Source organism: Ptiloglossa arizonensis, chromosome 8 (genome assembly GCF_051014685.1).
Source record: "Ptiloglossa arizonensis isolate GNS036 chromosome 8, iyPtiAriz1_principal, whole genome shotgun sequence".
Taxonomy (NCBI): Eukaryota; Metazoa; Arthropoda; class Insecta; order Hymenoptera; family Colletidae; genus Ptiloglossa; species Ptiloglossa arizonensis.
In genome coordinates, this window is record NC_135055.1 from 23220231 (window position 1) to 23242220 (window position 21990).

Consider the following 21990-nt stretch of genomic DNA (forward strand, 5'->3'; position numbering starts at 1 on the left):
GGATGAGAGGGTCCGCGAGTAATAGTAGAAGCAGAAAACGATCCGATCGATTTGGTCGTTTATTTCGATACGAAAGATCGTACGAGACGAGAGGGTACATGTCGTCGTTGGAAAACAATGGTAAGATAGGCCGTATCTCTTTTCGTTTCGAAGCATCGGGCGGTTACAAGTAGAGTAGAAATCGATCTCGAATCGATCGATTCAGGGAAAGTTGGCAGGTGCGGCCTGGTTTCCGCCGGGAACAGTGACCAACGAGTTTTCCAGAGTCACCGACAGGGGCTCGGGTTCCGCAGATTCTTTCGATTCCTCGGCATGTTTCTCGATCGTTTCGCCGTAGAGATCTCGGTACTTTCGTCTGACCGCTTCCCAATCGACAACGTTGTCGATTCTGACGGCGTTACCGAACGACAGTTGACTACCAAGAGGGCTCAGGTGAACGACCGATAGGGCGACGCTGTCCTTGTGGCCCACCTGAGTCTTTTTCACCTTGGACAGCCACTTGGCGCCCATTCTCGAACGCGGGGAAAGCGCATCGGTTCTCTGCATTCCCATCAAGCGGACGAGGGACGGCCGTTGTTTATTCACGGCGCGTTTCTTGCATAGCTTGTACAAATACGCCAACCAGGTGGTAAGTAGATTCAGCGGAGATGGCGCTGTGCTTGTCCTGCGCATCGATAAACGTGCCCGATCAATTAGAATTTCACCGGCGAACCGGAACGAACCGAACCAATAGAAGAACGGACGCGTTCGTTGTCTATTCGGTAATCGACGTGGTCGTCTCGTTTTACACGTAAATTCGGTTTGCGGTGTCGAGCAGGGCCGATTTCAGAGACCCTGGCGATCGCTCGCGACCGCCGTCTCCTCGAAACGGAAAAATCTTTAGGGGGGTGTCCCTAAGTAGAAGGGGTACAACCGGAAGGGAGAGGTTATATCGCAAATACGATGATTTCGCCTTGCGTTAGGTGCAACGGAAGACGTGTCCCTTGGCGTAGAACTTTACGAAGAAGTTGGCGTTCCGGTCGGGGGTACTGGTCACCGAAAGAAAATGTACAATCTGTTATTAGAATCGAAATTTCTAGACGGGAGAAATCGTTTCTCGTGTTTCACGCATTTTGCTTTATCTCTTCTTCGGCTTCCGCTCCCCGCGCATAGGGCAAGGATGCCGTTGCATCCCGGTGCATCCCGGTGCATCCCGGTGCATCCCCGCGCATCCGCCACGGTCGGGAGGGAATCAATTGACCGCTGGAGGTTACTCGGAGCTATCTATCCTCGTGGTTCGGTCAGGGTTCGGAATCGGAACGAAAGGCCGATCGATTCCGTCCCGACAGCAGCCCGTGGCAAACGCGTTTACCTTGCTTACAGTTAATTATCGACTGAAACCGGCCCTGGTGTCGAGCAACGATTATAGATCCTTCTTACCTGTGCATGTTCCTAACGAGCTTACTCAATCCGTACTTCCACTCGATGTCGGATTGAGCTTGTATGCGCTGGTACGTGTCGCTCATCATGGCGATTAGCAGATTAATCAGCACGACCACCGATACCAGCATATAAATACCGAAGGTGAGCTTGAAGAGAACTCTGGTCCAGTCGGGCTGCATTCTTTCGACCTTGAATTGTTCGTGGGTCGTCTGACCGAAGATGGCGAAGAACAATAACTCAACGGCCAATACGGGACTCATCCTGACTGGAAATACGTGGGAACGATATGTCTCGTGAAAACTCTGCTACGCCGTGCCGAGTTTCTTATTATGCAATCTTGTCTGTATGTATGTATGTATGTATGTATGTATGTAGGCATAATGTACATATACATATGTATATATGTGTACGTATATACACGTTGCGTATGTATCGTATGCGTGTTAAAATACGTGCGTGTTGTTCGTTGGCCTCGAGCTTTTCGAGGTTGCGTGTCGCTAATGGCTAATCGCTAAAACGCGAGGAAACCCGCGTCCTTTCCAAGATCTTAAATTAAGGGACGCGTTCTGCGACACTCGGAAACACCTGCCGTGATTGTTTTCGCTGCGTGTCTCGGCCACGCGAAATCGCGAGACGTTCCCGCGGAGGAATCGAGACGCGGTCGAAAATCGGTAGGTTAGCCATGCTGGATCAATATCGGGCGCACCGACAACGGTCGTATTTTTCACGCTATTTCGTGTTCGCGTCACTACTTACGTAAATTCCGAAACAAGTTGCTCGAGACCGTATGTCGCGCATAGATCGTCGATCGTGGTCGAGGGTCCACAGTTCAGACGTTACCTAGGCTGTTGCGTGGTTTCGTTGCGGTAGCTGTTTTCGGGGCGCCGTTAGCGCGAGGAGAGTCTCCGTTCGGGTAGCTCGCAAACTTTCGCGCGAGTTCGCGACGATGGCGTTGAAGATTGTTTTCTATATATTTTTTTTCGTTTTTTTTTTAATTTTCTTTCCGAGGCGAGACACCAGGTTCCTCTAGATGGGCGGCGTAGAGGTCGTCGCCGGTACCGTGGAGGAGTTCGAGGCCGTCGGTCCGTTCTCCTCCTCGTTTTCGTTGTCCTCGTCCTTGTCGTCTTTCTCCGGTTCTTTCTCGGGCTCGTTTCCGGTGAGGATCAGATATTTCTTTCTGATCGAGTCCCAATCGACCACGCTCTCGATCCTCGTCGCGCTATTGAACGACAGTTGGCTACCGAGGGGGCTCAAGTGCACCACGGACAACGCGACGCTGTCTTTCGGTCTGACCTGACCCTTTTTCACTTTGGCCAGCCATTTCGCGCCCATCTTCGATCTCGGCGAGAGACGACCGGCCCGCTGAAGTCCCATCATGTGGACCAACGAGGGTCGTTTACGTTTCGCGGCGCGTTGCTTGCACACCTTGATGAAGTACACGATCCAAGTAGTGAGCAAGTTAAGGGGCGACGGTGCGGTGGTCGTTCTGCAACACGGTAATCGCGTGGTCCAGGCTACCCCGTTGATTCGCTTTTTACTTTTTTTTTTTTTTTTTTTTTTTTTTATTATTATTATTATATATTTCGTTTTTTTTTTTTTTTTTCGCAAAGAAGTACTACGTCACGAGGCACGCGGCGCGGTTAATTCGTCAGAGTACGATGCAGGCTTCCATTTGCCGCGGAAGCGAATTACGTATGGATTTGCAGTCGGGTATTCGAATTCCGCGGCGATCCGATATATTCGGCCTCGAAACGATACGTTTGCCGGCGGCGCTTACCTGTGCATATTTCGGATCAGTTTACTGAGCCCGTATTTCCACTCAATGTCCGATTGCGCCTGTATCCGCTGGTAGGTGTCGCTCATCATGGCGATCAGCAGATTAATTAATACGACTACCGAGACCAACATGTATACGCCGAATGCCAACTTGAACAGGACCGAGGTCCACTGCGGCTGATTAGTCTCGACCTTCAGCTCGCCGTGGGTCGTTTGGCCAAAGACGGCGAAGAACAGGTACTCGAAGGCGAGTACCGGATTCATCTTTACTGGAATTCGAGGCACACACAACATGTTTCTTGATTTTTGTCTTTTCGTTTGCGCGCTTTCTCTCGTGACTGCTTGTTGCTGCTTCGTGCCGTTCAGACAGGCTTGGCTACTGTGGACTCGCTATGTATGGATGCGGGTGGTGTATTCATACGTACATTAGAAGTTAAACGAACGATCGAACGAACGAACGATGAACGTACTGAACGAACATGCTCATGCTAATACAGAGACTGGCCATGCTTGCGAATAACGTTGGATGCATGCCGGACGTTCCGTGAGCTTCGATATACATATACATATATATATACATATATATATATATATATATATATATATATATATATATATATATATATATATATGTATCCACGTAGTGTGTAACTTTCGGGTGTCGTCAAACTGGTCGTTACGTTTACTTGGTCTGTCGTTATTATTATTATTATTATTATCATCACGATCGTTTTATCGATACGTCGGTGGATTTTCATATATTTTTTTCCCTCTGGTTTCGGCCCGAGAACCCTAGACGAGCGACTTCGCGGGATGCATCGATGATCTACAAAGCCGAGCGTTTGCGCGCGTGTGCGTACGTTTATCGATCCGCGCGCATCTTCCGTAACCCCGGTTCTCCGTAACTCGACGGGACTCTCGCAACGATCGCATTCGTTTGCTCCGGACGATGAGATATGCGGCATGCAGACGAGGTAACCGTTTCTCTTCTCTCGTTCTCTCTCTCTCTCTTTCGCTCTCACTCGCGCGCGCGCGCGCGCGCGCTCACTCTCCGTTCCTCTCGTTCCCTCGTTTCTTCTCGAGCGCGTTCGGACGAGATATCTCGCGTCTCGCGACGAGCCGCGGATACGAGCGCGTACGCAGAGACAGAGCTATGTTTACCGTGCGCATGCAAGGACAAGAAGATCGGACGCTTCGCTGCTTCCGAAGAGACTCGCCGCGCGAAGCGATCGCGCGCGCGTCGGGAGGAAACGGGATGTCGTATCTCGAAGGACGACGGGAAGAGGTGCCCGGAGGGGAGCGTAATCGAATCGTAGGTGATATCCGGGACGGGCCGCCGCCATCGACGTTCGATCTCCGACTCGGTCGAATAAGTGACACACAAAACACGCATTGCGCAAGACTCGAACAGCACGAGAAAAACAACATTGCTCTTGTACAATATACGTATGTTCATAGAAATGCAAAACGATGCACAACAGAGGCTGTGGAGAAACGCGCGCTCGATTGGCGCCTCCGTGAGATAAGAAACAAGCCGGCAGTGGTCGCCCCCAACCCAACTCGGTGGGTAACGCTTGGGATCTCGAGATCGGTATCGAGATCGAGATCGAGCCGTGGACACCATCGAGAGTGACTGCGATTCGAGTTCGCCGAGCGGGCATTTACGGGCCTCGGGACGGACACGGATTCGGAGAGGAACGTGTTCGAGAGGAGAACGGAGCGGGAAATACGAGAGGGAAGGGGACGTCACGCTCGCCCGCGAACCCCGAATCGCAGCGCGGGTTACGGCGCGCGGTGAGAAACATTTCTCGCGACGTTGCAGATGTATATTTATGTTGATTGGAATCAGGCAGCAGTCCCAGCAGGCAACACACATCGGGCGAACGCACAATGCAGACGGTACGACACCAAGAAGAATCGTGTCCTGCATTCCGTTGTGCACGTGCCATTGCCATTCATTTCGCGTTCCGTTTCCGGTTTGGGGGCCTCGTTTCGGACGTTCCCAATCGGCAAAACTTACTATCTCGGGAGTTATCGTCACAACACTCATTCTTTTTCCTGTAGCGGCCGTAGCGACGAGGAGGCGCCGTCGACGGCGTCTCCATCATCCATTCCGTAACATTGGCCAACAAATCTATCATTGCAATTCACACCGATTATGCGTTTGTCTCGAGGTAACGAGGCTTTTGCTAGTTTCTTTTTTGTTTAGTTTAGTTTAGTTTAGTTTAGTTTTTTTTTTTTTTTTGTAAGTTTGGGACAGCGACAGGATTCTCGGTCCATCTTTGAAAATTTGCGAATCTCTATCGTCGGAGGGTGGTCCGCTTTCGGGCGACCAGCGATATCAAAACGATAACCGATCTCTCGTGCGACATCGAGGTATTTTTTTTTTAGTCGTCGAACGATCTCGTATGCCGCTTTCGTTCGAAAATCGTCGAAAGGCGCCGCGCGAACGAGTTACGCGCTCGGGGATCGTTTTTCGAGCGGTTTCGAATATTTCGAGGAGATGCGTTTCGAGTACGCGTGCTCTTCCGCGTACCGAACCGCGGACTCGAACACGCGTATTCGTGTACTCGCGCGTATCGCATGTTCGCGGTCCCATCGACCGCGCCGCTGACTTTTCTTTTTCGTGGCTGCGATCGTATTCGAGGGATAAGACAGGGGTAAAAGTCAGGAGGCCGATTCTTTCTCCATCTTTCTCTCTCTCTCTCTCTCTCTCTCTCTCTCTCTCTCTCTCTCTCTCTCTCTCTCTCTCTCTCCAAAATTCTAAAGGATAGAATTTACGAGAGCACGCGTTTACGTGCTTGGTCGAACTTACCGTCGTGGAAGGTGCTCTTCTTCTTTCTGTCCTCTATACGGGCCTCCTGGATAGATTGATTCTTGAAAGCTTGGTTCAACGCGACGAAATGCATCGAGAACCCGAACACGAAGATGGCCAGCACCGCGAGGAACCGCGCGAGATCCTTCATCAGGTTGCCGATGATGATGGCCCACGGCCCGAACAGATGATGAAACGAAAGAAAGTCGAGGATCTGCACGCAGGCCAGCAAGAAGCTCAGAGCGAACAGTTGGTTCCTGAGGTAAAGGAGGGTGGGCCAGTAGGGTCGGTGAACGATCACGAAGCCCATCAGATGGAAAGCCACGCCGAACACGCCGAACAGCAAGACCGCCAACTTGATCCATCCCAGGCCGCTCTTGTCACTGGGGTTGGTTAGCTCGAAGAGCAACAGTCCGGAAAGCATGACGAGCAGACACCATTCGTACCAGTACGGCAAAAGGCTCGCCCTTACCACCGGGTATATAGGAATTATGCCGACCAACAAAAGGAAGACCATCAGATATATGTGGGACGTGAGGTACGACATGAACTTTATGATGGGCACGTTGTTGTACTTGTGACCGAGCGGCAGAGCGAACACCACCCAGACGGGTGGACAGACGACGAACGCGATGAACAACAGGATCGTTCGGAAGGCGTTCCAGTTCAGGCTGCCCTGCCACAGCTCCTGGAGGTAGCGTTGCACCACCGTGTGCGCGATCACCTCCTTCTGCTCGTTCTCGATCAGAACGTCCAGGAATTCGACGTTCCGACGGTCCATCGACGTGAGGATCCTACCGGCCGAATCGGCACCCGCTGCTAGGGCCAACAGTTCCGTGGCCATCGCCTCGCACTGCTTCCCGGCGGCTATCAAATCCTTGGCTCTTTCCTTCTCCTTCTCCGAAAGCTTCATATAGATGTTGGAGAGCTTCGCCGCCGTGTCTACCGGTGCCGGTGACACCAGTACGAATTCCTCGATCGGTTTGTTGTTATTGCTCTTACTGCAGACCATCATGTTGTAGACGAACTGAAAGACCAACGAGCTCGATCGATCGAATTCGTCACGAATATCGTTTACAACGACCGGACCGGGAGGGGGGGGGGGGGAGGGTCGGAGGGGGTTGTAGCACGGATCGGAGCATCGCGTGCGAGCTATCTAACCGTTTGGGCGTTTGTCGAAATTTATTGGCTCGGGGCGACCGATGGTTGTTCGCGTTAAAAGTTTTGGAAATTCTCGCGGGGCTGTTCCAACGGTAGAAAAAGAAGAGGAGCGGTTCTCGAGCGTCGCGGCTTACCCTCTTATCGTCCATCAGGGCGTACGTATCGTGCTCCTTCTCCATGAGATACTTGAGCACGTCGTTGTGGCCCTCCGAGGCAGCAAACCAAATCGGCGCACTCCCGAGATTGGTCTCGCTCTTCGGCGAGGCTCCGCTCTCCACCAACAATTTAACGACGTCGAGATAACCGGCACGAGCGGCGCAATGCAGCGGCGTCCAACCGTTTTTGTCGGTCGCGTTTATTTCCGCCCCTTGACCGAGGAGCACCTCGACCATTTGGTAATGGCCGTGGGTCGCGGCAATGTGCAGACCGGTTTTCCCGTACCGATCGGAACTGTGGAGCAACTCTGCCGATCTGCTCAGAAGCAGGCCCACCACCGTGATGTGACCGCCGAAACAGGCCAAGTGAAGCGGATTGAAACCGTTCTCCGTGGTCGCCGCCTCCACCTTTCAACGAATATCTCGCGTCAGAGCGATATTCTCGCGTAAACGAGTAATTGTTCGCTCGGTTCTCGTTCTCCGTACCTGAACACCGGCCGAGTTCAACAGCAGCCTCACGACGTTCTCGTTCCCGGAGTAAGCGGCCAGGTGCAACGGCGTCATGCCCGACTCGCTGCCCAATTCTCCCACGAGGGATCCACCGGTCGGAGGATCGGACTTGACGGTTCCGGGCACGTGGGTGAGTAACTCTCGAACCGTATCTGAAACACACCGGTACGGTGAGAGGGCCACCGTGGTGACTTTGCGAGGGGAGAACGGAGCTTACCGGCTTGTCCGAAGTAAGCGGCGACGTGAAGCGCGGTGACGCCGAGTTTCTTGCTGGATATGCGCAGAGACTGGGTGGATCTCATGACCTCCAGCACCTGACCGTGCCCGTGTTGCGCGGCCAAGTGCACCGCGGTGAATCCCGCTTGGTTCTCGTCGGCGCAGGAAGCACCTGCCCTCACCAACGCCTTTACCACCTCGGCGTGTCCACCCTCGGCCGCCAGCTGAAGCGGCGTGGCCTCGGTCAGTTTGTTCCTCGCCGAGATGACGCCTTGTCGGTCGAATTTCATCAGTTCCTCGATCACGCGAACGCTGCCCTGCATCGCCGCGATGTGCGCGCAGGTGTTCCCGTCCTTGGTGCACGCCATCACCAAACTCGGGTGCCGTTGCAGAAACAGTTGAGCCACCTCGGCGTAGTTGTTCATCGCCGCGGCGTGGATCGGCTTCTGACCCTGATCGTCGGTCGCGTCTATGCTCGCCCCGAGCTCGAGCAGTAGCTTGCACACCTCCAATTGGCCGGCACCGGCCGCCAAGTGAAGCGGGGTCTGTTTCTTCAAGGTGAGAACGTCTATCGCGGCCCCGTGGTCCTGCACGAGGAACTTGACCAGATGCGAGTAGCCGTTCATCGCCGCCAGGTGCAACGCGGTTCTACCGACCCTGGACTTTGAGTTTATGAAGGCTTTGTTCGCGAGAAGCGCGTCGCAGACTTGGAGATAGCCGTGCTCCGCGGCCAAATGAAGAGCGGAACGTCCGTCGAGATCGAACACGTCGACTCGCGCGTGATTGGCCAGCAGCGTGGTGACCAGCTCCATGTGGCCGCGATGGGCCGCGATCAGTAACGGGGTCCAACCGACCGAGCTCTGACGGTTCAGAGCCTTCTGCACCTCGGTCGCCGACATGCGACTTATCATCTCCGACAGGACCTCGTTGTTACCGGCCAGCGCGCAATAATGGAACGCCGACTCTTGGGCCTGCTTGGTTTGCAGCGAGACGTCCGCACCACCTTCGAGGAGGGCACGAACCACCGCGCGGTCGCTTCCAGGTATCTTGACCTCGGTCGGTTCGATCTGGGCCGCGTAATGCAGAGCGCTGGCACCCTCGTTCGTCAAACTGTTCACGTAGGCGGTCGCAGTTTCCGGCCCCTTCCTCTCGCTCACGAATTGAATCAGGTGGCGCACCACGTCCGCCTTGCAACCCCTGCAGGCCAAGTGCAGCGGTGTCTCCCCGTTCTACGGAAGAAACGCGACCCCCGTTACGGAAGAGAAAGTTAAAAGGGAGACGAGCACTACCTTGGACTTGAACATGGGATCACCGCCGTCCTCGAGGAGTAGCAGCAACGTCGCCAGGTTCCCGTGGCTGGCCGCCACGTGCACCGGGGTCTGACCGTCGTCGGTGGTCAAATTGGGCCCCGCTCCGGATTTCAGCAACATCAACGCGCATCTGTCGCCATCCGGGACTCTGGCCGCTATGTGAAGAGGAGTTTCCCGAAGTTTTCCACCGCGCACGTGAACCTCGGCACCGTATCCCAACAGCGTCTCCACCACCGCTGGTTTCGCGTTCTCCACGGCAATGTGCAGCGCCGTGTAATTGTCGTTGGTGGTCGCGTCCACCTGCACGGTCGTTGCGAGAAACGCGGTGATCGAACTCGTTCATCGATCGATGGACGCGTGTATCGGGATCGATTCGTACCTTCTCTCCCCGTTGCAACAGAGTGCTGATGATGCCCACGTGGCCGTATTTGGCCGCCGTGTGAATCGACCTGGCGCCCCGTTTGTTGGGCATGTGCAGATAAACCCCCTTCTTGAAGAGCATCGTCGCGCACTCCGAGTGACCGTTCAACGAGGCAATGTGCATCAGGGTGGATCCGTCCTTCGTCCTCTCGAAGATGCTCGCTTTGAACTTGTCGGCCAGCAGCTCGATTATGGACGCGTGGCCGTTCTCCGCCGCCAGATGCATGGGAGTGCGATCCTGGTGATCGGTGATGGACGCCGACGCTCTCACCCCGTAGAAGTACTTGACGAGGGTCTCGTCGCCCTCGGCGCTCGCTATGTGCAGCGCCGTTTGGCCGTCGCCCTGAAACAGAGATATCCGTGAAAACGATCCTCTTCCTCGGAAGACACCGACCGAACCGCGCAACACAGTCCTCGTACGTTCTGCGTGTCCACCGTCGTCCCGTAGTCCACCAATATCCGCACCATGTCGATGTCCCTTCTTCTGGCCGCCAAATGAAGCGCCGAGTCCCCCGTAGGGGTGGTGGCGCGTAGCTGATCCGGCGCCTGTTGAGCCAGCAGTTCCCGACACATCGACTGGTTTCCAGCTTCCACCGCCAACAGCAGAGGAATCTTCCCTCTCTGCGAAACATCGCGTACGGAGAAGCCCCGAGATCGTATCGTCGCGAGGAAGTGTACGTTTCGCGGGCGACGGACGATATCGGACCGAGATCGATTCTCGCGACGACGGAAAAACGGATCCGCCGCGTGATTTCCATAAATAGCCACTACATTCCTATGCACGAAGACGTAAATATCGACGTTGGCAACCCTTCCCTCTCCGAATCGCGTAGACTCGGTCGTTTACGAGACAAAGAACGAGAACATTAGGAGATCGGGGTGTGTGTGTGTGTGTGTACCCGGTGGTAAGAAAGGGAAATAGATGGAAATGGGTAGGCGGGAGTCGGAAGAAGAAGAAGAAGAAGCGAACCGGCGGAGAATTATGACAGCTGTTCGGTACCAGGCGGTGATATACCCGGGACATCGTTCGCGGCACGCGAGAAACGTGAACGGGAATCGGGAGCATCGCGCGATATAAATCAAAGAAAAAATATTAACTCGATCGCGGGCGACCTTACGTGGAAAAGGTACGACATTGGCGGAGAGGAATCGTGGTGAAATTCCGTGGGTGTACTTACCCCGTCGACTTTCAACCTGATGTCCCGGCCAGCGGCGGCCAATAACGCCCGAAGAATCGAAGTAGCGGTGCCCGTTTGCCTCGACGCCACCAGATGCACGGCGGTTTGCTGCCTGGGCTGCGCTCAAACATTCGACATCGTGTACTCGATACAATGTTCACATTTCGTACGCAACCAAGGAGTATAAAAACGAACCGTTACGCGATTACGCGATTACGCGAGATTGAAAAGATCGCAACGGGAAACCGATCGGCCGCGATAAAATTCGATCGCGATCCAAGGTTCGTCCACGGTCTTTAGAGATCAGCCGTTCGTACGAGAAATTCGCTACGGATTGAAAAGTCGATCGAAACGACGGGGGAAATATCGAAAGGGCCGAGAGCTCGAATTTGCCGACAATTTCGATGGAAAGGAAACGCTCGTACCCCTCCAGTGGCGTAGGGATCGACTCCTCGTTTCGACAACAGCAACTTGACGACGTCTTCCCTGGAGTACATGGCCGCGATGTGGAGAGCATTGTAATTGTCCTGCGAGAAACGGAGAGCAATTTTCTTAACGCGAGGAACAGTTTCGTCGAGGATCGACGGCCGTTTCGCGACGACCGTCTTCCGCTCGATCGAACGGAATAGTTCCGCGTAGCCATCGCGGGCGAGGCAAATAAACGACGAGGAAGAAGCGAGATTCGACGAGCCGCGTGGAAACTGGGTTGTAAATCGCGTTTCGCCGCGCCCAGAATAAAAGGAACTCTATATCGTCGAACGGTTCGAAAACGACGTCGAACGCGTTGCGCTTTAGGGCGGGGCTGGCAATCCCGATCCATCGCGATTAGCCTCGTTAGGGTATAGGTATCCCCCTCCCCTGCACCGTGCGGGGCCAGTGCGTCAACTTATTTTCCCGAAGCTTGGCCGGCCGGCTTCGCGGAAATCCGCGTAATCGGGAAACGCCGATTCTCGAAAGCGGGATTCTCCCAAGACACGGTGAACGTCGCCGCGAAGAAACGCGACCCGATAGAATCTCCGAGCGTCGCGTTATCGTTTCCCAGAATCGAACTACTTTTTTGCCCTACTGACTCAGCAGCGGCGGCCTACACGCTCGCTCGGTTACTTTCTCGGCATCGCGGTAAACCCCTTGGCCTTGGCCCTCCTTCACGCGATCTGACCCTCCTTCGTTCGAGTTTAGCACGGATTGCAAGGAGATCGTTAACGGTACACGTTTCGTGGTCTCCGTCGCGGCTCGAGAGCCGCCTCGAACGTTTACGTGTCGCTACCGCGTAACGCGGCCACGAGCTCGAGTTTTAACGACCCGCGGCGAAGAAATCGAGCCGAAAAGGTCCGTTTCGCGGCACTCGCGCCGCACCTCGAATCGTCCGCTCTCGACGACGATTCTCGAGAGATACTTGCGTTGTTACGGGCACCCACGTCCGCTCCCAGCTCGATCATCCGATCCAGCAACGCCGTGCGATTGTCCTTGACGGCGAACATCAGCGGCGTCATGCCCGTCGCCTGAAAAGGAGAATTTTGTAAACGGCGGTCCGAAGATCGGGGAATCTCCCAAGGTTCGCTCGGTCCCACTAACCGGGTCCATGACGTTGGCGAGGGGGAGCAGGGTCCCGTCCTCTCCGACATTCTGGGCCGCCTTCTCCAAAGATTTGAGCAGCTGGTCCACCGGTGCCCATTCTCCGCGCGCGGCAACCCCGAGGACTTTTTGGGCCGCTTCTCTGGCGGTAGCCCCGGCCGATCCCGGCTTGCTTCCAGGCTGGGTAACCTCCCCGCTTGCTCCTCCGGCGGCGCTCCCGGTCGCGGACGATCCTCCGATATCATCTTTCACCGACACGGGACTCTCCTCCTTGCTCGAGGGACTCTTCTTCTCGTCCTTCCCGCCAGACGTTTTCTTGTTGTTACTGCTCATGGTACCTCGTACGCGGCTCTCTCATCCCAGAGCCCCGACATGCTTCCGCGAGCGTTTCTCGAGTCGACGCGTCGGCGTCGATTTCGCGATTACTCCTCGCGAGACCCGATCGTTCACCGATACCTCGCTCGAGAAGAAGAAATAAAAGAAATGCTAAATTCGAAACCCGCGAAGCGAAATATTCGTAGCTCCCTCGATCGAGTTCGAGCGAAGCGCGCGTCGCGCGTGCTAACCGGGCGTTTATCCTGGCGATTCTGAAGACGTTGGAGGCTCGCGAGGGTTGGCTTTCCCTCGACCCTCTCGCTGGGAAACAGGATCGACCAATCACTGTCACGCCACCGCGCGAAACCACGGGGGTAACGGTACGGCAACGACGAACGTGCTCGTTCCAGCCAGGTTTGCACCGACGCGCGCTGCTTTAACCGGCTCACCCGCTGGCCGTCGTGGGCCTCGCTTGGTCGGTACCTAAGAAAATGCGGTAGACCGGTTGCCAGAGCACCAGTGATGGTAGTGGCGGCGGTGGCGGCGGTGGCGGCGGTGACGGCGGTGGCGGCGGTGGCGGCGGTGGCGGCGGTGGTGAAGTCGAGAAGGCTACCACCAGGGTGGGGAGCGGAACGGTGGTATACGGTGGTGGCACGGTCGACGTCGACACGCGACTTCCGGCGCGGCTCGGCAGACACGCCATCCGCCTATCTCGCCCCGCCGGTTTTAGACTTTAACCGCTGCCCTCCTCTTTCGACGGGATTTACCACCGCCGCCACCCCTTTTTCGTTACGCGTTCGCAGCTTTTTTTTCCATCCGCCCTTGTCCGCGTACCGAGAACTTTCCTCGGTGCCGCGAAACCTCCAAGGAATCGCTTTCGTCCCAACGTAAACTTGCGCAACTTTCGAGTTTATCGCCGGATCCGCGAACGTATATTCGTATTTCCAAAGTCCGATTTCTCACCCCGGGGACGAATACCGTTCGACCTTTATCGCTATTTCGTTACACAATTTTCGCCGGAAATCGAAAAATAGGATCCTAGATGGTCGAACGCGAGCTGTATTCCGGCTCGTGACCGCAGTGGAAAATTGTACACGAGTATGCAGAGGTTTCACGAGTGTGCAGAGGTAACTGGAGTAAACACGATTTTTATGTAACGCGATCTGGGAGTGGAAATCGGGGGATCAAGGTTGCGAAAGTAGTGTTTACCGTTCGAGCTCGATCGGTGCAGCAATAGTTTCGTTCACGGTAAAGTTTCCACTACTTCGTAGTGTTGCTAGATTTTTTACTCGAGATAAGATAAGAATTGCTACGATAAGAATCTTTTTACCCCGCGACTTTGCAATTAACGTCGATATTCAAATTTTCTCCTTTGCACCGATACGTGTACTTCGTCGACCTCGATGGTACTTTCCGATTACCACTGACCGAGTCGTACTTCCTCGCGTTTACACCTAGCTCGAAATTTTTCACAATTTGTCGCCTCGAGCGTTCACTCCCGTCTACAGCTTCGCGTCTCGGGTTTCGGTTCGATCACCTTGGAAGCATTCGTGATCCGGAACTCTTGGACAACGGTGTTCCTCGCGAGCCGCAGCTTCGCGTACAAGTTTCAACGAAGACCGATCGTTCGAAGATGCATTCCTAGTTACCTCGCGCCAGTAACCGATCGGAAAATGCAACCGTCGACGCGGAGATCGCATCCGTACGTACGAGTTTAGACGCGACATCGCGCACAACGAATCGTTTACGATTCGTTGTATCGTCACCCCGTAAATATATATATGTACACGTATAGAATGATAACGCGAGCGGTGAATCGCGTGGAAACGAACTTTCTCGCGATTCGTTCGAAACGATAATCGGTACGTTGCTAGAAAATAGTGTTACTTGAACCGCGTTGCGTTAACGCAAGAGACATTTTATAAACAAAGGCAATTGACCTTGATCGCAGCGTTGACGTAACGATCCATACTCCAAGATGAATCCCCTCTCTTCTCGTCGTACCCTGTGAAACGAACGTTACTTAACCGCGTCGCGTCAGTGCACAAGGCATTTTATAAACAAAGCCAATTGGTCTTGATCGCGGCTTGAACGTAACGATCCACGTTCCAAGATAAATCCCCTCTCTTCTCGTTGTACCCTGTGAAACGAACGTTCGTCTCTCCTGTTATCGCTAGTGACCTTAGCCGCGCTACGAATCTCGGAGACTCTCTCGACTACTTTGTCTCTTCGATTTTGATGTTCGTTTCTCACTTTTCGAGCTCGAATTCAAAAACGGGGATAAACGTACCGCTTTGGGGAATAATACTTTCTCGCGTAAGGCAACGCAAGCAAATAACTGCTAGCGTATAATTTACGGATATAAATAAATACAAGGTTAACGCAATTGGAGTGTGAATGTTCGTTTGTCGTTCATTGGTCGTCAGTGATAATTGATAAACGTCGGTCGCAGATTGTTTTGCATCGTGTATTCGAACGGTTCGCGAAAATTAACGCGTTCGTTCGGTGAAATCCTCGATCGTTTGAACATCGTCCTTCGAAAGGAGATGCTGTACTCGTGGATAAGCAGGACTTCGAGTTTGTTGCTTGGCGTCGATGTATCGTCACCAGGTGAGTGTACCGTGGAAGACTACGTGTCGCGCAAAAACGCTTATTGCACATTTTTTGTCCAGTACGGTCTCGGTTAGTGACATTGCGTAGCATTTCGTCGCAAGTAAAACGATTCGATGGCAACGAATCGAAAAAGTTGGCGTATATACGCAACGGCGGGAACGTGCCTCTGATGGACAAAACCTTGGGAATGGTATTCGGCGAGGCGGTGAAAAAATGGCCGACCATCGAGTGCATCGTGTCGCTCGAAGGGAACGTTCGTCTGACGTACTCGGAGGCCGGTCATCGGGTCGATCGGCTGGCAGCCGGTTTGACGAAGCTGGGGATGAAACACGGTGATCGTATGGGTATACTGGCGCCCAACGACGTCGAGGCGTTCCTGGGCTTCTTGGCCTGCACCAGGCTCGGCTTGATCGCGACGATGATCAATCCCGCTTACCAAATCAACGAACTCGTCTATTGTATACAAAAGGTCGGCGCGAAGGCCGTGATAACGCCCGACAGCTTCAAGACTCAGAACTATCCGCGCATGCTGCTCGAGGCCCGACGCGTCTGCTCCAGTTTGGAGCACATAATCGTCTACTCGAAGAATCATGCGAGGTAAGGAAGCTTCCGCCATCTGTCGGCTCGGTAGCTCTCGGAGGACGAAACGGATCGAGTGGACGCGATTCTCCCGTCACCGAGGTCCGAGTTCCCTCGGAATTTCGTCTAATTTAAGCCAGGGAACGGGACGTCGCGCGATAACTCTTGGCATCCGGGTAGGGCGGGTCGATAACAGAACAGGACGGCAACGAAGCCGCGTAAATCCTTCGTCCTTAGGAAACGCGGTCGCGTCGAGATGGGTGGTCGGGGGCTAGGTGCACCCGGTTCAAACGCGGTGAGCCCCTGGCGAAGTAAATTCGTCGCGACTGACCGTTTCTCGCGATAAGTCCGGATCGGACGAGGTCGGGCGCGAACGCGGTTTTAATGTATTCGCGCCCCCGCTAGCTCGCGGCTCCGGTGATTCATGACTATCGCGTGCGAGCAACACACCGCGTCGCGTCGCGCCGCGCGATCCACGCACGGTTCTCTCGTTCGACTAGCTTGAAAACGGGTTAATTATTGGGTCGAGCGGGGCTCCGTGTTTGACGCGTCGACGCCGTTTAAACGTTTTACGCGTCTCGAGCCGTGCTTTTCCCTTTCGTCGATCACCGTCCGAGAACGCTCGACCTTGGTTAGAGAAATTCTCGACCGTCGTCCCGATCGCGAACATCGCGAATTTCGGTCCAACGTCGACGCGATAGGTCTGCCCGCCGCGATTAACTTTCCAATCGAGTCTCTCTGGCGTTATCGCGACGCAAAGTTCAGAGTTCAATCGAACGCGACGTTCACGATTCGCGAGAAGTCGTCGACGATCGCGAAAACGAATCGCACCGAGTGCTTTGCAATTTCCTAAAAACGCGACCTCGAGTTCCCGTCGCGGCAACCGCAATCGGGCCACTTGCCGACCACCGTCGATCGATCGTCTCGCTCGCCCCGACCGGCCAATCTATTTCCATCCGGGTCTCGTAATTTTCGAACTTTCGCCCGATCATCGGGGGTCGATTCGATCGATAATCGCCGCCGCACCGTCGAAACGAATCATCGCGGCGGGCAATTAGGTTAATGGCCGAGCCGTGCACGCGTCTCGGAACCATTTTCTAGCGCGTTCGATCGTATCCTCTGCGTACAGTCTTCCGATCCTTTCAGCGGGACACACCGGTTCTGCGACGTGGAGCAGCTGCCCTCCAGGAGCGAAATCGAGCGGGTCGCGGCCGAGCAGGACAAGATCTCGTGCTACGACAAATGCAACATTCAATTCACGTCCGGAACCACCGGCAAGCCCAAGGCCACGGTGTTGTCGCACAGATCGTTGATGAACAACTCGAGGCAGGTAAGACGACGACTCGAGAATGCTAGTAGGATCGAGCGAACGCGACGAGAAACCGACTTTGAAGAAATGGACTTTGTTCGAACGGCGAGCAACGCGTAAGAACAGTCGCGCACGATCTATATTGATCGTCTTGTTTTGCGCACGATCTATATTGATCATCTTTTTTCGCGCAAGATCCATATTCATCGTCTTTTTTCGCGCGCGTGTAGCATCGCATCGATCGTACCTACGCGTCTTTCGGTGACGATGATCGATGTTGCGCAACGTCCATCGTAACAACATCGAATAAGAATTTTCCCCGTTTCTGATCTCAATGGACAACAACGCGTTATCGTGTCCCATAATTCGTACGTGGTAATTATTTTGAAAGCCCGCCGGGTCGAGTACCGCTCGATTTCGAATTCCGTCCCATCGACGTTTGCTCTGTTCATCAGACACGTGAGAGGACCAAAGTTTCCATGGGATCGAGAGCTTGCTTGAACGTGCCATTATTTCACGCGTTCGGTATAACCGTGTTCTTGGTCGCGCTTCACGCGGGAGCCACAACGGTGTTGGAATCGCGGTCCTTCAACCCCGTGAAGTCTCTGGAGGGGATGCTGCGAGAAAAGTGCCAACTCACTTACGGAACACCGACGATGTGGGTAAGACGACGACCGTCTCGTTTCGTCTTCGAGACGAAGCGACTAAATACTCGTACGATCGTTGATACAAGATCTCGACGTTTCGTCAGATCAATATGTTGGACACTCATCGACAACTTCGGTTTCCGCCGATCCAGCTGAGCTTCGCGTTCACCGGAGGTGCCCCTGCCCCGCCGGAACTCTTCAAGAGGGTCAGGAACTGTTTCAATTTCGATGATTTGAAGGTAAGGAATTTTTCTTCGGATCGATGCCGGACGATCTCGCGTCCAACGTTTACCATGCGTGCATCGCTCGACGACGCGAGGAGAGTCCCTTGCACCACCTGTTCTCACCGACTCGTTTATTTTCTTCGTCGATCGCCTCGGTGAGAATCTTTGGCGTTCTTCGGCGAACAGCACGTTGGTTACCACAAACGGCTAATCTACGATTAGACCCGCGTTCCTCCCACGTGTCACCGAACGATGCACGCAAGCACCGTATCCCTCCCTCGAAGAAAGATTTCTTCGTACGCGCGCGTTCCTCGGTGGAAGGAACACGGCGAGGTATTCGAGCAACGCAGGAAACCTTATCCCAGGTATTACGAATCGGTGAACGCGCGTGTCCTCGAACAGCTGGCTACCCGTTTAACGTCCAAAAACTACGAAGAATTCGTCTTTGGAATCCTCGCCCGTTTTTACGGTCTGGCCGTATCTCTTTCGCCGAGTGTGCATTATTTTAACGTACCGCCGACGGGGGACGTGGAAGTGCACTTTTCACGATTTCGGAGATAGCCCATCCTCGAAGCCAAGGTGAGACGGTGTAGAACTTTAGCGATGCTCGTGATATTGATTCGATCACGCTCGGTAGAAAGGTGTCGACGGATCGGTTTCGAACGTTCGAAGACTGGTCGTGCGTTAATTTATTCGGTATTCGTTCCATCGCGAAACGACGATCTCGAGGCGATCGTGCTGCGCGAGGAGCTGCTCCTTGGAGAAAGAAGCTCGTTCCAGCGTACTCCGGAGAGCTGAAAAGACATCGTTCGGATCGAGAGAAACGCGGAGCTCCCAAGAGCGACTGGAACGTCCGACTCGATACGAATCGCAATTCCTTCCGGACGACATCTTTCCAGCTCCTTGCGGTACACGGTGCCAATTACAGAGCGACTCGATCGATCGAAAAGCAGCCCTGGCGGTGGGCCGCGGGCCGCGGATCGCGAATTCGACGAAGGTCGTCGACACGACGAGGCCGTGGCCGATTCGGGCCGACGTAACGCGTCGCGAAACCTCGTTATCTATGCACATATCTCTTGCACCGTGGCAACCTCGCTCCGTATGCATAAATACGATTGCTCGCGAGGAGAAATATCGTTTCTCGCCCGCCGTAACGATCGATGAACGTTCCCTTTCGCGAAATCGGCTACCTCGGGTTCGTTACCTGCGCCACCCCCTCGAGTCCAGAGCCAAACGAGTAACTTCGATTCAACGGTTCGCAGGTGCTGTACGGTATGACGGAGTCGACGGCGGTGAACTTTCAGTCGATGCTCGAAGAGGACGTCGAATTGACGGATACCACGGTCGGTCACCTGACGTCTCACCTGGAAGCCAAGGTAAGAGACCTCTTTCTCGCTTCGTACGGAATTCGTTGACCCTTTCGGCCGGTGGTTCTCTACGTGTGCAAGGTCGTGGACGAGAAAGGATCTACGGTGCCGTTTGGTGTTACGGGAGAGCTCTGGATTCGCGGGTACAACAACATGTTGGAGTACTGGGCGGACGAGGAGAACACCAAGAAGACCTTGACGAGCGACGGTTGGCTGAAAACGGGCGACCAATTCGTTCTGAGACCGGACGGCTACGGGAACATAATAGGGAGGTTCAAGGACATGGTGATTCGGGGCGGGGAGAACATTTTCCCGAAGGTACGGGTACCGTGACTCGGCGTCGTTGAGATTTCCCCCTTATCGGTGCGAATCACGTTGCAGGAGGTTGAGGACTTTTTGATGACGCATCCCCTGGTGCTCGAGGCGCAAATTATCGGTGCTTACGACAAGGTATACGGGGAGGAACTCTGCGCGTGCGTGCGGCTCCAGAAGGGCGCCAGTCTCACCAAGGAGGAATTGCAGAATTATTGCAGGGGGAAGATCTCCCACTTCAAGATACCGCGTTACATCGAGTTTGTTCACGAGTACCCGAAAACCGGGAGCGGTAAAGTCCAGAAATTTATCTTGAAGCAAGAAATGGAGCGCAACGGAGCGATCCCCGCTACTCCGAAGAATCCCACTATTCCCGCTTCCGTATAGATCGTGGACAGACAAGGATCGCCGCGTTTTTGAAAAAATTACCGCGACGAGTCGGTCAACGGGGCGCGATTCTCGGTCTTTTGGGGTGTTGGAAATCGATTTTTGGAGCGCTATAGTTCTCGAGCGGTCGGTACCGTTCCGAGGAATACCTCCGGCTGCGAATAAACGATCGTAGGCATTTCTCGCGGACGCGAGGACAGTCGGGAGATCCACGAAATCGCGTATCGATCGTTTCGGAATCTGTCTTCTCGCGAGCGAAGACTTTCCAAGGAATTTTACTCCAAACTTTCGATTCTTCGTCGAGACGCAACGTGTAATCCGAATCTCTTCCGTCCCGTGAGCGGTATCGTAAGTATAATGTCTATTTTCGTGAAACGTTTTATCTCTTGGACGATAACGAGTTTGGAACGTCGGCGATGAAGTCCGACGAAGCGCCGTTGGCCAGGACCGAGGGCGCCACCCGTTCGCGCGTCGAGCGATCATCACGGGACTCGGTACGATAGAAATCTGTTTCAATCGTTATCATCGCGTCGTCGAACAATCGTTCTTATCGTCCGAGCCTTTTTCAAACCCGTTCGCAGGATTTTGTGAAATTTGTTCCGTTCGTTTCGCACGACCGGAGGTAATCGATAAAAATACAAACTGTTCGAGACAATGTTCTTCGCAAGTTTTACTTCCAGGCTGTCGTCGTGAACGTAACGCGATACGGCGAAGACCTCTACGTTTCTCGGCCAGCACGCGTCGACGACGTTCGTACGGTTCGCGCGATGCCTCGTGTCCGCCAACTGTCGCCGCGAAAAACCTCGATCGGTGATCGACGACACCTCGCGCTTACCCAGGAAACGAAGGCTAATAACGCGCAACGAGCCAGGAAAGGAACGAAGCCGTGGAACGCGTCGCGTAGGAACTACCGAACAGGTAAAAAAAGGAGAAACGACGGAAGAAGGGCCGCGAAAAAGAGAGACGGTAGAAGAACGAAAGAAGCCATCGAAAATTCGCGGATTCGAGCCGGGCACGTGTTTCAGGTGGCGTCTAATTGAGGATGGATGGCCTCGGGCGTCGAGTCTCGCTTCTTCCAAGACTGGAAGACTCGGAAGAGGCGTGCATTACCGCGGCAGATGGTGGTCGTGATTGCAGCTGCTCCGCAACGAACACCTGCCGTTTTCTCCTCCGTCCGTCGAGATGGACGAAATCACTGTCCAGCCTCCTCTCGAGTCTCTTCTCTTCGTCCTGCATCCTCCACCCTCTACTCTCTACTCTCTACTCTCTACTCTCTACTCTCTACTCTCTACTCTCGAGTCTGGACTCTCGACTCTCGACTCTCCATTCTCTACTCTCCACTCTCCACTCTCCACTCTCCACCGTTCACTCTCCCGCCCCTTCGTCTTTCTTGGAACGTTCCTTCGGTGCGGAAGAACCGCTCTCCGGAAAATAAACAGATGCGAATAGATATTATCGATCGACCGTTTCCCAGCGGGTTTCTCTTTCTCGTCCCTCTCCCGAAAAGGAAGGAAGGAAGGATTCGGTGTCCGGCGAAAGTGATTTTTACCCGTGTCGAGCGCCGTTGATGTCTTTTTTAAATATCCTCGTCGAGACCGCAAAAACCGCGTCGGAATGGCTGGTAGTCGGACCGTCTCAGGAGCGGAATTAATTCTGGCCAGTCGCCGGGATGTACGGAGCGCGCGCGCGGGACGCGAAA

The 21990-nt window shown here is 54.2% G+C and overlaps 2 protein-coding genes and 1 pseudogene across 10 annotated transcripts; 2 read left to right on the top strand and 1 right to left on the bottom strand.

Annotated features, from left to right (window-relative positions):
- Positions 1-39: 39 nt before the first annotated feature.
- On the bottom strand, positions 40-12878 carry Nompc (no mechanoreceptor potential C). Of its 8 annotated transcripts, none has more exons than XM_076318318.1 (14): positions 12539-12878; positions 12364-12465; positions 11389-11490; positions 10964-11080; positions 10206-10406; positions 9745-10128; positions 9345-9665; positions 8057-9284; positions 7816-7991; positions 7309-7737; positions 6014-7040; positions 5219-5332; positions 1420-1687; positions 40-664 (listed from the first exon to the last, which is right to left on the bottom strand). In XM_076318318.1, the coding sequence occupies exons 1-14, from the start codon at positions 12869-12871 to the stop codon at positions 202-204; spliced, it is 5265 nt and encodes a 1754-aa protein (XP_076174433.1). In that variant the 5' UTR covers positions 12872-12878; the 3' UTR covers positions 40-201. The 8 variants fall into 8 exon arrangements, with proteins under 8 accessions (XP_076174433.1, XP_076174428.1, XP_076174427.1 ...); XM_076318311.1 differs by lacking the exon at positions 40-664 and adding an exon at positions 3200-3467 and having other exon boundaries at positions 1684-2908; XM_076318313.1 differs by lacking the exon at positions 5219-5332.
- Positions 12879-14907: 2029 nt separating this feature from the next.
- On the top strand, positions 14908-20946 carry Acsf2 (Acyl-CoA synthetase family member 2). The gene is made up of 8 exons (XM_076318320.1): positions 14908-15463; positions 15526-16063; positions 17192-17375; positions 17810-18016; positions 18106-18240; positions 19488-19601; positions 19674-19910; positions 19974-20946. Exons 1-8 carry the CDS (start codon positions 15400-15402, stop codon positions 20289-20291), a joined length of 1797 nt encoding a protein of 598 aa, XP_076174435.1. The 5' UTR covers positions 14908-15399; the 3' UTR covers positions 20292-20946.
- LOC143150698 (uncharacterized) lies at positions 20708-21741 on the top strand (annotated as a pseudogene). Its single transcript, XR_012993133.1, has 3 exons — positions 20708-20785; positions 20960-21209; positions 21317-21741. The product of XR_012993133.1 is annotated as an uncharacterized LOC143150698 (transcript).
- Positions 21742-21990: the final 249 nt, after the last annotated feature.

What these genes read in the sequence shown, in the direction of transcription:
- Acsf2 (XM_076318320.1), top strand. Translation starts at nt 15,400, where the DNA reads ATGCTGTACTCGTGGATAAGCAGGACTTCGAGTTTGTTGCTTGGCGTC. An exon ending in TACTCGAAGAATCATGCGAG is followed by an intron (nt 16,064 to 17,191) that starts GTAAGGAAGCTT and finishes CGATCCTTTCAG; the next exon opens with CGGGACACACCGGTTCTGCG. An exon ending in GGGAGAACATTTTCCCGAAG is followed by an intron (nt 19,911 to 19,973) that starts GTACGGGTACCG and finishes ATCACGTTGCAG; the next exon opens with GAGGTTGAGGACTTTTTGAT.
- Nompc (XM_076318318.1), bottom strand. Translation starts at nt 12,871, where the DNA reads ATGAGCAGTAACAACAAGAAAACGTCTGGCGGGAAGGACGAGAAGAAG. An exon ending in CCCTGATGGACGATAAGAGG is followed by an intron (nt 7,041 to 7,308) that starts GTAAGCCGCGAC and finishes TTGGTCTTTCAG; the next exon opens with TTCGTCTACAACATGATGGT. An exon ending in GAAGAGCACCTTCCACGACG is followed by an intron (nt 5,333 to 6,013) that starts GTAAGTTCGACC and finishes TTGCAATGATAG; the next exon opens with ATTTGTTGGCCAATGTTACG.